This window comes from Erythrolamprus reginae, chromosome 4 (genome assembly GCF_031021105.1).
Source record: "Erythrolamprus reginae isolate rEryReg1 chromosome 4, rEryReg1.hap1, whole genome shotgun sequence".
Lineage (NCBI taxonomy): Eukaryota > Metazoa > Chordata > Lepidosauria > Squamata > Dipsadidae > Erythrolamprus > Erythrolamprus reginae.
The window spans coordinates 41,765,018-41,779,174 of NC_091953.1; the positions used below are offsets into that span (position 1 = coordinate 41,765,018).

The 14,157-nt window shown below is 40.4% G+C and overlaps 1 protein-coding gene across 1 annotated transcript; it reads left to right on the forward strand.

Moving 5' to 3' along the window:
• Window positions 1-950: 950 nt before the first annotated feature.
• ABHD10 (abhydrolase domain containing 10, depalmitoylase) lies at window positions 951-11,741 on the forward strand. Its single transcript, XM_070750154.1, has 5 exons — window positions 951-1,127; window positions 3,141-3,324; window positions 8,577-8,688; window positions 10,064-10,201; window positions 11,146-11,741. The coding sequence occupies exons 1-5, from the start codon at window positions 1,028-1,030 to the stop codon at window positions 11,479-11,481; spliced, it is 870 nt and encodes a 289-aa protein (XP_070606255.1). The 5' UTR covers window positions 951-1,027; the 3' UTR covers window positions 11,482-11,741.
• Window positions 11,742-14,157: the final 2,416 nt, after the last annotated feature.

Consider the following 14,157-nt stretch of genomic DNA (forward strand, 5'->3'; position numbering starts at 1 on the left):
GGATGAATATGAGTGATTGGTTTTTAATGAAATTGGGTTTTTAAGAAAAGGGTTTTTAGGATGTTTTTAGTTTTAGATTTCTAGATATTGTATTGCCGCCCTGAGTCTGAGGAGATAGATAGATTAACTAGAGATAGATAGGTAGGTAGGTATATAATAAACATTATTCTTATAAATAACCATGTAACAGGAGTCAGATAGCATATTTTCCAACTAAGTTAGTATGAAATTGCAGTTCATTAAATGTATTGAGTGGCTTGATAAGATAGGTATGCAGATTACAAGTGAGACATGTTACAACTACCTTATCCAAAATTGCAGTGGTGTTTTTTTTAAATAATCCACTGTTTGTTGAATTTTTTTGGAATTGCATAAATCAACGGATGCATGTGATTTACAAAACCTCTTATTCAAAACCAGTCACTAATTGGAATGTCTTGGACTACTAAAATGCTATAACAATTTGCTGGTTGAAACAGGGTTATCAGACTACTTCTGATCCTCCTCCCTTATAGACTAGCACAGCAAGATAATAATGTATGTATTAATAACACATTTGATATAATGTTGCTTTATTTACGTTTTCAAAGCATCAGTCTAAGATAGATAACAGTCTCAGACTAGTTTTTAAATCCAGTTCTCAAAGCAGGCTTTATCAGATGAATGCATAAATGAGGAAGTCCTTGGTGTTCAGCTGTCACTTTTATTTAAAATAAATAAATAAATAAAAATCTAAAGCAAACAACTAATCCATCAGTAAAATTCGCAAAGAACAGACTTGTCAGTGTAAATGTATAAACCTTGGAAGATCTACCATAGAGAAACCAGGTCTGCGGCTCTATTGTATCTCAGAGATTCTCCATCATAGAGACAAAAGCAATTTTCGTTGTTCTACAGCAAGAGCGGTACCCGATTGGCGCATGCGCGTACCTCATTAATGCTTCACCTCTCTCCTGCGCATGCTCTCGCTGGCAAAGCAGCCGAAGGAAAAGGCGTGGTGCCAGTTCCGACGTCGGGCAGGAGGGACATGGCAGTGGCGGGCGTTACGAGAGTATTTTCGCGGGGGAAGCAGAAATGGGGTTCCCCTCTCGCTCATAGGACAGGCTTAGGCTTCCCTCAGTTGCTGGGTAAGTGCGGAGTGGGTGAGGCGAGTGGCCTGTCCTGGAGACTCTACTTCGTCCCGCTGGCCGAATAGAGGAAAAGGGCAGCGATCGAGGAGACGCCTCCACTTGCGCTAATTTGTATAATTAAGATCGGGATACAATGGATGCCAGAGTAGCACCTGAACGAAAATGCACGTGTCTTTAACACATCAATGAAAAAGAATATATGCTACTTTTTCTTCTGTCAATAATGGCTTCTCCAAAATAAAAAATCACAAACAGATTTTTTCCCCCTCCAAACATTGAGCTTCGTTTTTACTAAGTCCTATCAATCGAGTCTAAATCTCCTTTCATTGCGTGGAATTTTCAAGATTGAACATGTTGAGATTCAAGATTAAATAAGAGGGCCATTTTTGGGGGTGCAAAGTATTGTATATTATTAGTATTATATAGACATGCTTCCGAGAGACATGTATAATGCTGAATCGCGTTGTGCAGTTATTGTAAGTCTGAGTCTTCCTGCGCTACCTAGGCTATTTTTTATTGTTAACAACAAAAAAAAATATCAATACATATTTGAGTGATGTAATATTTTATTGTTTATTGAATGAAGGGCTGCAATATTCGGAATAGCTAGTGATAGTATGGTCACGCTTGCTGAAAGTGATTAAGATGATTGTATTTCCAGAAGGGAAGAAAAAAGTTGGCAAGAGTTATCATAAGTCACCCTGTATCCCTTCCCCTGTGAACACCCTGCAACCTTGGAAAATAGTTTACAAGCACATTGTAAAATTTATAAAATATTTATTTTTTCATCTGAAATTACAGTATAATGCCATCCTTTGCATGTTAAGTGTTAAAAAAATTAAATTGTGGTTTCATAAAAATATTTTTTAAAATCCCTGCTTTTGCCTCAACCATTGAAATAAATAAACTTTTAAGTGTGTGAATTATGTCTGTTTTTAGGTAGACTAGTAAATTTGTAATTCAGGTTCACATATTAAGGAATTCTTTATTATTGTGAGCTGGTTAGCTTTATGACAAAAGATTATTCACAAATCTATTATGTAGTGTTGTTTGGTAGATTCTACACTTGATTAATTTTGTGACTTGTTAGACCAGTGATTTTCAACCTTTTTTGAGCCGCGGCACATTTTTTACATTTACGAAACCCTGGGGCACATTGAGCGAGGCGGGGGGGGAGGGCTAAAAAAAGTTTGGACAAAAATATTCTCTCTCTCTCCCTTCCTTCCTCTTTCTTTCTCTCTCTCTATCCCTCTTTCTTTCTCTTCCTTCCTTCCTCTCGATTTTGCTCTCTTTCTCTTCCTCCTTACCTCCCTCTATGTCTTTCTCTCTCTCTCCTTCCCTCCCTCTCTTTCTCTCTCTCTTTCTCTCTCTCTCTTGCTCTCTCTCTCTTGCTCTCTCTCTCTCTTTCTTTCTTTTTCTCTCTCTCTTGCTTTCTTTCTCTCTCTGAGCTTCGCGGCACACCTGACTATGTCTCGCGGCACACTAGTGTGCCACGGCACACTGGTTGAAAAACACTGTGTTAGACTGTGTAGCAAAACAGCTCTGACCTTTGTCTTTCTGTGATGAGTGGGAAGTGCTGGTTAAGTAGTTTTAACTCCGTCCAAACCTTTTAAAGATTCTTAAGAAATATTTATAAACATAAGTATACATAGTTTCAAGTCAGACATTAGCATATGAATTTCTTCCCAAAAATACACTATGTGGAGATTTGTGAAAGAGTAAAATAGGAAGAAATTGTAAAATTAGGAGTTGAACACCATATAAAATTAATAAAAGATTATACATCATAACCATTTTCTCAAATTTCCTAGATTCCATGAAACCATGTCATTTCAAAGTGTTTGGGATTCCAAAACAAAATTTTATGTTAGTGACTCCATATCTAAAAGTTGTGAATTTCAGCCTTAATATATGGATTTAATCAGTGTCAATTTCATTTTATTTGCATGAAAATTAATATTGTCACCAAAATATGAATGGTGTGCTTTTTTTGTTTGTTTGTTTGTTTAGGTTGTAAACAGAAATCATCACACAGTTTGCTTAACCGGTCTGATCAACCCAAACTAGCTTATAATAAGTTGAAAGGCAGAAATCCAGGGGTTGTCTTCCTGCCCGGTATTTTTTCAAATATGAATGGTGTAAAGGCACTTGCATTAGAAGATTTCTGCAAATCAGTTGGTCATTCTTTTGTAAGGTATATTTTTTTAAAACCTTACTGTTGTTTGGTGATATATAATTAACTAGTTTATACACAACTTTCTAAAGTGTTGTTTTTTTGTTAAATTTATAAATCCCAATTGCTGCTTGTCGGGTATCTAAACGTTATACATAAATTACTACTATTACTACTAGTTTTTTCCCATCATTCCTATCACCCATCTCCTCCCACGTATGACTGTAACTTGTTGCTTGTATCCTTAAGATTTTTATTAATATTGATTGCTTCTTCATTCGTATTTGAACCTGATGACAATCATTAAGTGTCCCATCTCATGATTCTTGACAAATGTATATTTTCTTTTATGTACACTGAGAGCATATGCACCAAGACAAATTCCTTGTGTGTCCAATCACACTTGGCCAATAAAGAATTCTATTCTAAATTAACAATACAGTGTTCTCTCGATTTTTGCGGCGGATACGTTCCGAGACCGCCCGCGAAAGTTTAATTTCCGTGAAGTAGAGATGCGGAAGTAAATACACCATTTTTGGCTATGGACAGTATCACAAGCCTTCCCTTAACACTTTAAACCCCTAAATTATCATTTCCCATTCTCTTAACAACCATTTACTCACCATTATTACTGGTACTTACCTTTGAATAAGACACTTAGTGGTCCTGATATTTATAAACATAATTATTTATTAACAATAATTATTATTTTTTTGTTATTTATTTGCAAAAATTATTAGTTTGGCCATGATGTATGACATCATCAGGTGAGAAAAACCGTGGTATAGGAAAAAAAACACGAACTATTTTTTAATTAATATTTTTTTTAAAACCGTGGTATAGACTATTCGCCAAGTTCGAACCCACGAAAATCGAAGGAACACTGTACTGCTAAAACACAAGCATTCTTAAATTGGCAAAAACTAATATAGAATATTACAACCTTCTAAAGTAGAACTGATAACTTTTATTTTCTTTTATGTGTGTGTTTTTATCCAAACCTATCCTCTATGTAAAGTGTGGCATATAATAGGCTCTAGAGATGAGGCCAGTGAAGTATAAAGGTAGGATCAACAAGGACCTGGTTATCCAAGGGATCATCTCCCATTGTTTCTGTCATTTGATATATTCAGACAGAATGAGCAAAATCCGAATCCTTTGTCTGCTGCATTTTGTGGAACATAGGAAGCTTGCCCTCTTTGTTATTGCTCCCATCTTCTGGAATAGGAGTTCCACAGATATATAGATAGCATCCACTCTTCAGAAGTGCTGAAAAGCCCTTAAAACCTGGCTTTGTGGTCAGATGTGTTTGGCAGCAGAGAAGGGCTGTCACAATGTATTTCAATAGCTTAATTAGCAGTGGACTATTAGCCGGAACGCTAAATTGCGCTCACCGCCGCGGCTCATAAGTGCTTGCAGGGCCAGCGTGATTTTGCTTCTGCACCTGTGGAGATACCGTGTTTCCCCGATAGTAAGACCCCCCCCGATTGTAAGACATATGGGGGTTTTCAGGGGGGTTGGCTAATATAAGCCATACCCCGAAAGTAAGACATATGTCTTACTTTCGGGGAAACACGGGGGGTATTGCGGGGGGGAGCCCGATGACTTCGGGAAGACCCAGGCAGCGCGGCAGCAGCCCTGGCGGCGGTTCCCGCGGCCCCAGCACCGTCCTTCATTTTGCAAAGAGTTCGCGGCGCTGGCGAGGGAGCTGCGCACCCAGGAGAATCTCCCTTAGGCAGCCTGGTGCCAGCTGGCGGTGGCGCGCTGCGTAAGGGAGACTCTCCTGGGCGTGCAGCTCCCTCGCCAGCACCGCGAACTGCTCCGCCGCTTCGGCCAGGGCCGCCGCCTCGCCCGCCGGGTGGCCCAAGCTGGCGGTGGAGCAAATGAGGGAAAGCTCCGTCGGAGATGCGCGCAGGAGGGAGCGGGGTGGGTTGAGCGTAGAGGGGCAGGGCTACCGCTAGGCCGGCCCGGTCGTCTCCAGCTCCACGGGGGTGGTGGGCAGAATGGCGGGGCGGGGCGGCTCTTTAGAACAGGTCGAACGGCACCTCCCGGGGGCGCCGCTGCCTGAAGGGCAGGTCGCCGGGCGGAGACGTTGCCAACAGCCACGCAGTCCCCATCAGCAGCAGCATGCATTCCCCGCACGGCGTTCATCCACTCGGGCCGCAGCGGCCGCCGCAAGACTTTTCCCCTCAGTTCAAGCCGTTGCGGCCGACGGCCACTCGGGCTCTTTGGCCCAAGCCCAGCTGCCTCCGTGGCGCAGGCGCCGCCTCTTCATGGAAACCCCCGAGCCGGCTTCGGAGGAGCAGCCGCGCGCACGCCGAGCCTTGTGGAAAGCTCCGAGCGGCTGGCAGTGGCCTGTCCTGGTGGCCTGCTTGACCTGCTGCACTTTGCTCGGCTGCACTTTGTTCGGCTGGAGTTGCGCCCTCCTTCGCCCGCCTCCTTTCCGGCAGCTCCCCGCGCGCCCTTCGCCTCGCCGCGGCGAGGCAAAGGGGATGGGCGCGTGGGGAGCTGCCGGAAAGGAGGTGGGCGAAGCGGCGGCCCTGGCTGAAGCGGCGGAGCAGTTCGCGGCACTGGCGAGGGAGCTGAGCGCCCAGGAGTCTCCCTTACGCAGCACACCACCACCAGCTGGCACCAGGCTGCGTAAGGGAGATTCTCCTGGGCGCGCAGCTCCCTCGCCAGCACCGCGAACTGCTCCGCCGCTTCGTCCAGGGCCGCCGCTTCGCCCGCCTCCTTTCTGGCAGCTCCCCACGCGCCCATCCCCTTCGCCTCGCCGCGGCGAGGCGAAGGGCGCGCGGGGAGCTGCCGGAAAGGAGGCGGGCGAAGGAGGGCGCAGCTCCGGCTGCTCACCTCGCCCGCCCACCCGGCGTCTCCGAAGCTTACTGGCCGGGACGGGCAACACGGCGGGAGCATCAGGAACAGCAACAAGCAGCGAAGCAGCCCGGCGAAGGCTTCTCCTGCCGAAAGGCGCCCGCCAGAGACCGGTAAGCTTCGGAGACGCCGGGTGGGTGGGCGAGGCGAGCGGCCGGAGCTGCGCCCTCCTTCGCCCGCCTCCTTTCCGGCAGCTCCGGACGGGGCGGGTAGGCGGGGATGCGGATGTGTCTCCGTGTGTTTGTGTGGGGGGGGGGAGGGTGCTACTACTTTTTACCGGACACGGGTGTTGCGGGTTCGGGTAGGTGGGTTGGCGGGGTGTGTCTTATTTTTTCCAATATAAGACATACCCCGAAAGTAAGACATAGGGGGGCTTTTGGGGGTAAAAAGAAAGTAAGACACTGCCTTACTATCGGGGAAACACGGTAGCAAAATTATGCACGGAGCCGCAAGTACACCCGTGTTTCGGCAAGTTTTTTTTGCTTCCACACATTCCGAAACATGGGCGCACCTGCGGCTCCGTGCGCTATTTTGCTACCTCCACAAGTGCAGAAGCAAAATCGCACTGGCCCCACATGGCGGCTAATGCAATTTAGCGTTCCAGCTAGTAGCCAACCGCAGAGCTTAATCCAAGCTATTTTTTGTTTTGGCCGCTTTTATTATTGTAACTTATTTTTTAGATTTTATGAGATACCCAGAGTCTGTTGATGTGAGAAGCTATAATTATTAATGAAAAGAAAAATAATAGAATCATGGAATGTAATAAAAATATAGGGTGCGTTCCAAAAGTAATGCAATTTTTTTAAAAAAGTAATTTATTGAAAACATTTGCACAAACACTTCAAATTCTTCAAAGCACTGTCCTTGGGCCTCTACACATTTTTTCCAGCAACTCTGCCATGACTGGTATGCACCTTGGAAGGCGTCTTCGGGGACCTTTCGCAACGTCTTCCTCATGGCTGATTGGATCTTTTCTATGGATGAAAAAAAGGTTCCTTTCAGGGCTCCCTTAATCTGAGGGAACAAAAAGAAGTCTGCTGGGGCAATGTCAGGACTATAGTGGTGGTGGGGCAGCTGGTATTTGGCCAGGAACTCACGGACTCGTAGGGCGTTGTGGCAAGGCGCATTGTCGTGATGGAGTTGCCAGGCAGCAGAGATGTCTTTTCTTGTCCTGATGACCCTTTTTTGGAGTCTTTCCAGCACATCCACCTAGTAGGCAGCGTTAACTGTCCTTGAGGAACAAACTCCTTATGGACCACTCCTTTACTGTTAAAAAAGACAACGAGCATGGTTTTCACTTTTGATTTGCTCATTCTTGCCTTTTGGGGCTTGGGGGACTGGTCGGTGTGCCACTCAGAACTTTGGCCTTTTGTTTCTGGGTCGTATTAAAAAACCCAGGTTTCATCACTAGTCATGACGTCCAAATAATCAGGTTGGATTTCTATACATTGCAAAAGTTCACTTGAAATTTCCGCTTGGTTGGTCTTTTCGTGACACGGTCGGTGTGCAGAGGTTTACAATAACTGACGTCCAGCCGCTTCGCTTCAGTCCCATTCCGACCAATAGGAGCGGCGCGGGAAATTAAATTGCATTACTTTTGGAACACACCCTGTATCAAAGCAAAAATATAACATGAAGCACATCACAGTAATCCAAATAAAAATTATAAAGGCATAAATTATTGTAATTATCTCCCAAAAGATCTATTATATGACAAGCTATATAAAGCATTCCTGGTCACTGATGAAATGTAATCTTCTAGTACTGGATCTATGACTATTCCAAGAAATTTCAGAAACACTATTCCAGAGCAAGAGTTATATTCTTTGTAAATATCTTCATCTGCTTGTCAGAACTGTTTGTGTTTTGACAGAACTGACATTTACCTGCATTTAGTCCTTCATCTATATTTAGTCCTTCAGTGGCTTAGGATTCTATGGCGTCTTTAACATTAGTAAAAGAAGTGCAAAGTTTAGATGCCATTTGCATATTAAAACAATCCAGCATTTACATGTCAAATCATCTCCAATATACATAATATAAATCATAGGTCCAAACTAGGGCCCTGACAAAATCAACCCAAAGGTCAAGCCATCGATTTCCACTGTAAGAAAATATTCGGCCAGTTAGGACTGGGACTTGCATAACAACATATACACCGTATCAACCATACGTTCCAAGAGACAATATGGTTGATAGTATTGATATAGTGGTAAAAGAATAATCAGACATGCATTTCAGTTGTAAGGACTGTGTGTACCAACATCAGGATTGTCAAGAATATTTCTGTTACAACTCTGTGTGTGAACAGAAATTATAACATCTTTATTTTGATAACTTTGTAGCTGCATTGAGTGCTGCTTGTAAAACCCTGACTTTTATTTGGACTTTTTTTTAATTCACAGGTTTGATTATAGAGGCTGTGGGAGTTCAGAAGGCAATGTAAAAGAGTGTACTGTAGGAAAGTGGAAGAAAGATGTGCTTTCAGTACTGGATGAACTCACAGAAGGACCACAGGTTGCCTAGCATACTGTTTACTAAAACCTACCTTCCTTCCTTCCTTCCTTCCTTCCTTCCTTCCTTCCTCCTTCCTTCTTCCTTCCCTCCCTGCCTCCTTCCTTCCCTCCTTCCCTCCCTACGCCTGCCTGCCAACCTCTTTCTTTTGAAAATAGATGAATATATTCATACGGTTTTTGGATAAACATTTGTCTGAAGTAGTGTAGGGTTTCCTACTTCAGCAGAGACTTGTACTTGAACACCTCCAAGGTCCCTTCCAACTCTGTTGTTGTTGTTTTTATTGTTATTGTTTTAGAGAAGCTGGTATAAAGACTGTTCAACTATACATGCTTAAAAGAGAAAAGATGGTTCAGAACTTGCCTAAGCTTACTCATGGCTCTTTTTGGCATTCCTTCAAATCAAATAATGCTTTTACATAAGCCTAAGAAGAGAGACATATTCTTTAAGGAATTGCTGACAGTGGAATGTAGGTACTTTTGTACAATCCAAATGGCTATTTCCGTTGAACCTGGCTATTTCCCTTGAACCATCCTGGCAAATATTTAGTCTTGATTTGTAATATATTTTGATAAAATTAACTTTTGATAGATGATGGTTACTGTGTTGTTGTTGTTGTTGTTAATAATAATAATAATAATAATAATAATAATAATAATAATAATATTTGTATGCCACCCCTCTCCGAATATTGTTGCTTATTGTCTCAGCAAAATTGCCTTTTAAATCAAACTGCTTTAAGAACACAGTAAGAAATTTTTGAAACTATGCTAAATAAGAGCCTTGAGTATACAAGTTTCAGTTTAACTACTGTGCTATTGTTTATCTACAAATGAGCCAAGTACATATAAATGAATATCATGGTACTATGCAATTTTTGCTTATGTGAAGAAATATTGGAATCTTGAGTTTAATTTTATTTTTTTCCATTACATTTCTTTTGTATGTCACTAGGAGTCAAAAACGATTTGATAATCAGAATTTTCTTAAACTAGCTCACAATATCAAAATAAGTAAGGTTATTGAAACATAATTTAAAATTATATGTTGCTGTGAATAGGCCTACTGTATATTGACATTAAAAACAAGAGATCTTGTTTTTAATAAGATCACAGTAAAATACTGTGAATCAATAGAGTTCCATGTTCAATAACATATTTAATAGGAAGTTCTATTGTTTATCTTATTAAGTATACTGATGTACCATGTTTTCCCGAAAATACGATCCTGTCTTATATTTTTTTGAACCCTAAAAGGAGCATATGCACTCAAAAGCCCGATTGGGCAGATTATCAGGAGATGTGTTATTTTGGAGGAAACGGGGTATGTCTGTGAGCTATTTATGTAACAAAAGTTATTTTAATATTTTTATGTTAAGATTTTAGTTGGTTCCAGTTTGGGTGGATGGTTGATGGTTCATGCTGCAATTGCCCGTCCAGAAAAAATAGCTGCACTAGTTGGGATATCTGTAGCTGCAGACTATATTGTATCAACTTTTCAACAACTTCCTTTAGAGGTATGTACCAATATATTCAAATGCAAGTAGCCTCGTGTTTCTTGAATATAGTTGAATACTAGTTAAGGATCTGGGATAAATTATATGTCAGCTGGAAACATGGGTATTACTGGAAGATCAGAAAGAATAATAGTCTTTCATCTGGCGGCAGCGAGGAGGAGGTAGAGAGCAATGTTCTCTCTAAGGCGCGTAGACATAGGCGGTGGTTATTAATGTTCCCAACAGTATAACCTAATGCAAATATGTGAAAGGAAGGTGACTTTTGCAATTTTTTTTCATTCATTCTTCCTCTTATGTACTGTACATGCATCCTCTCTAGATTAAATTAGAACTGTCATTGTTAGCTTTCCGGAAAATGTTTTTAAAAACAGCTACTCTGGAGGCCTTTGGGAAATAATCGGTTATTGGTTTATTTCCTTCTTTGCATGTGTTTTCATTGGCTGTTATATTTTTATTGTGTTTTTCTTGCTGTAAACATTGAGGAATAAATAAGCAGCCAAATATATATATATAAATAAGTCTTTAGTTCCTGGGAGATCATACTGCTTATAGAAAGGTTTGTGATAGGTCCAATAGGTCTAGAATTTATGTTGAATAATACTTTTATGTGAATCAGAATCTTCTTTCAGACTTAGAAATTGATCAGTTATTCATGCTAAGAAGTATTCAGACTGAAGTATTTTCATGCATTGTACATGAGTGTGTTTCAAATATTGTTTGGAACTTCAGTATATACTAATGATAATGTATATTTTCAACCAAGATATAATAATTTTAAGAATATTTTGTGGGTACTTTTGTAAAATGGTTGCTCAGGAAGTTGGCTTCTAAGTCTCAAAACACTAATTTATAAAATGTTACCGTCCATCCTTTATAGAGTGCCATTTCTACATTTTTTGCCTTTCTTTCCAATTTATCAACCTTAAACATGTTTAACATCTTAGGCAAAAAAAGAAATAGAAGAAAAAGGTGAATGGAAAATCCCAACCAAACATACTGAAGAAGGATTTTACTATGTGCCTTATGAACTCATTCAGGAAGCAGAAAATCACTGTGTGTTGAGTGGTCCACTACCTATTAAGTGTCCTGTAAGGCTTATCCATGGCTTAAAGGATGAAGATATACCATGGCAGATTTCTATGAAACTTGCAGAGAATATTGTCAGTGGAGATGTGGATATTATTCTCCGCAAATCTGGCCAACATCGGATGATAGAGAAAGATGATATCAAAGTTATTGTGTATACTGTGGAAGATTTAATTGAGCAGCTAAGTACTTAACATGAATCGTGTTGTATCTAAGTTTATATATGGTTCTAGAAGAGAAAAAGAAAATAATATCAAAAGCTGGAGCTTTAAAATATTCTCTCCCCCCCCTTGTAAATACAGTCATTTCTTTATGCTGCATTTGCACAAGTAATAAAATGTGAAAAAATGCTACTGTTAAACACATTTACCACTTACAGATCATCACTATGCAATATGCATTTCTAATATTTTGTACTCTGGTATATTAATGTCAATAAATAATATGGTTTTTATCTTTGGGTGTAGCATGACTTATTTTCCTTTTTATACCTTAAATACAAATCAGCATATTCTTCCCACTGATGTGTAAAATATAAGTTCTCTGTGCATGTTAGAATTTTAGCTAAAATCATTTGTTATGTGTGTTTATGTGTATACACATACAATTGGGTATTTTGTAGCATTGGGGAATATTAAAAACTAGGGGTAAGTATGCTCTCCACTGAATTTATTTAAATAAGTTATTAATTTTTATTTCTATGTTCCTATTTCTACCTGTACTCAGGACATATTGCTTTGAAATACTGGTTCTTTTCTGGAAATAGAAATTTATGAAAGTTTGTTTACAATTTGTGTTAAAGAAGTATCTTTCAATAACATAAAATTCCTTTGCAAACATTACATCCTAAACAGAATTATTTGTATAGATTTCAGTGAGGCTTTCTTCTAAATAGTGTTGGAAATGTTGCACTAAATCAGTTGCAAAAACATCATATTGTTGCTTATTATAAACAAGAAAAAGAGAAAAGGGTCACATTGATGATCTTACTATTAGTATTTGTTGGTTATTTACTATTATTTAAGGTTACAGAAGATTTTAAGATTTACTTTCCTGTATGATATGGTCCCAATTTGGACTGGAATGCCCTTTGATGGATGAGATTGGTCATTGCCAAGAATGCATTTCTTGTAAGAAATTGAATTCTAAGTCATATAGAACAGGGGTCACCAACCCCCAGGCTGTGGCTCATTACTGGGCTCTGGGCTATTCAGGACCGTGCCGCCAAAGCATCAGATCAGCAAATGTGCACATGTACATATAGCTCAGCTTGTGCAAGGATGTGCATGGACGCTGACCTGCCACTCGCACAAGTTAGGGTCTGCTGGAATAGAGAGTAATGCTAATGTTTACACATGCCTTATTTGTAAATGGTCAAACTCTGTTTTGGATTACTTCATCTGGTAATTTTAAAGTTTGTAATACAAATTGTTAAGTATTTCATACATTGAGCTACAATTCTATTATTTGTAAGTGTTAAGGATCTTTGGGCTTGCCAATAAACAGTCATTCTATCAGAATAAAGTTAGTTTGTATAAAACCATTTGGCCCACATAATACTTTAACTTTACCTGATCATCTCTAGGAAACATTGTTCAAGCTGATGCAGTGCTATCCAAGTTGTATTTCTTACAAAAGCTATGTGTATGTAGGATTGTTTTTCCTTAGTTGAGCAGAAAATAAATTCAGATACCATTAAAAGTCAATCATAACAACAGGAGTTTAGTAACATCCTGCTGTTAATGGCTGACTTTGTATGTTGCAAGATAAACATTGAATCTATTTTGGCTGCAAAACTGAGGTGACATGGATCGTGAAATTAAAGATTCAAATATTCAGTAGCTAAATGCATGGCAGCCTGTAGATATCTTGTTGCTACCTATTGCAAATAGAATTACCTAAGCACACATATTTTAAAGGACTTTGATCAGTGTATGAAATGCAGATGGGGGTGTATTTTACATGTTGTAAAATGTTCTGAATCATCAAAATTAGGCGCTAGTTTGAAAGCAGTGGGCCTAAATTCATCATGAGTAATTCATCATGATGTATTTGCAGGAGAAATAGGTCTGGGATGGCTTTCAGGCTCAAATTTGTTATAAAAAGAAAATTTCTAGCTTAAAACAAAAGTCCCAATAGCCTGTTTTCCAGAAATCAAACATTAGCAGGAAATGAGGGCAATATAAAACTAATGTTATATAGATCTAATTATAGTGGTAGCTCTACTTAAGAACTTAATTTGTTCCATGACCAGATTCTTAAGTAGAAAAGTTTGTAAGTAGAAGCAATTTTTCCATAGGAATCAATGTAAAAGCAAATAATGCGTGCAAACCCATTAGGAAAGAAATAAGAGTTTGGAATTTGGGTGGGGGGAGGAGGAGAAAGAAGAGGAGGACAGTCACTACCAAAGGAAGAAGGTGAGGTAAGAGGAATAAAAAAAAATCCAAAACTTTAAGGCTTAAAAAAAAAAGAGGGACTCTGAGGTGGCAAGGAAGAGCACACACCCATACACACCCATACACCCGGTGCGAGGCTGCCTCCCATACATTGCGCCAGAGAGAGAAACCCAGGCGGGCGAGGGGGGAACCTCCCGCTCCTTTGATCAAAAGGCTGCTGCTACCTGCTTCCTCTTCCTTCCCATGCTGAAGGGTTCCCCTCTTTTCTTGCTCACTCGCTTTGTAACTGGTGCATTTCTTTCACTCTGATGACTCCTCGGTTTGGCTGCAGCCGAAAGGCTCCCCCGGCAGCCCAGAAAAGCCTGAGATGGCCAGCATTAAAGGAGTGGCAGGAAACTGGCTGGGCCTTCGTGCTGCTCTCAAATATGCTGGGAAATTTTTCCGGGCTGAGGTTCTTAAGTAGAAAATGGTTCT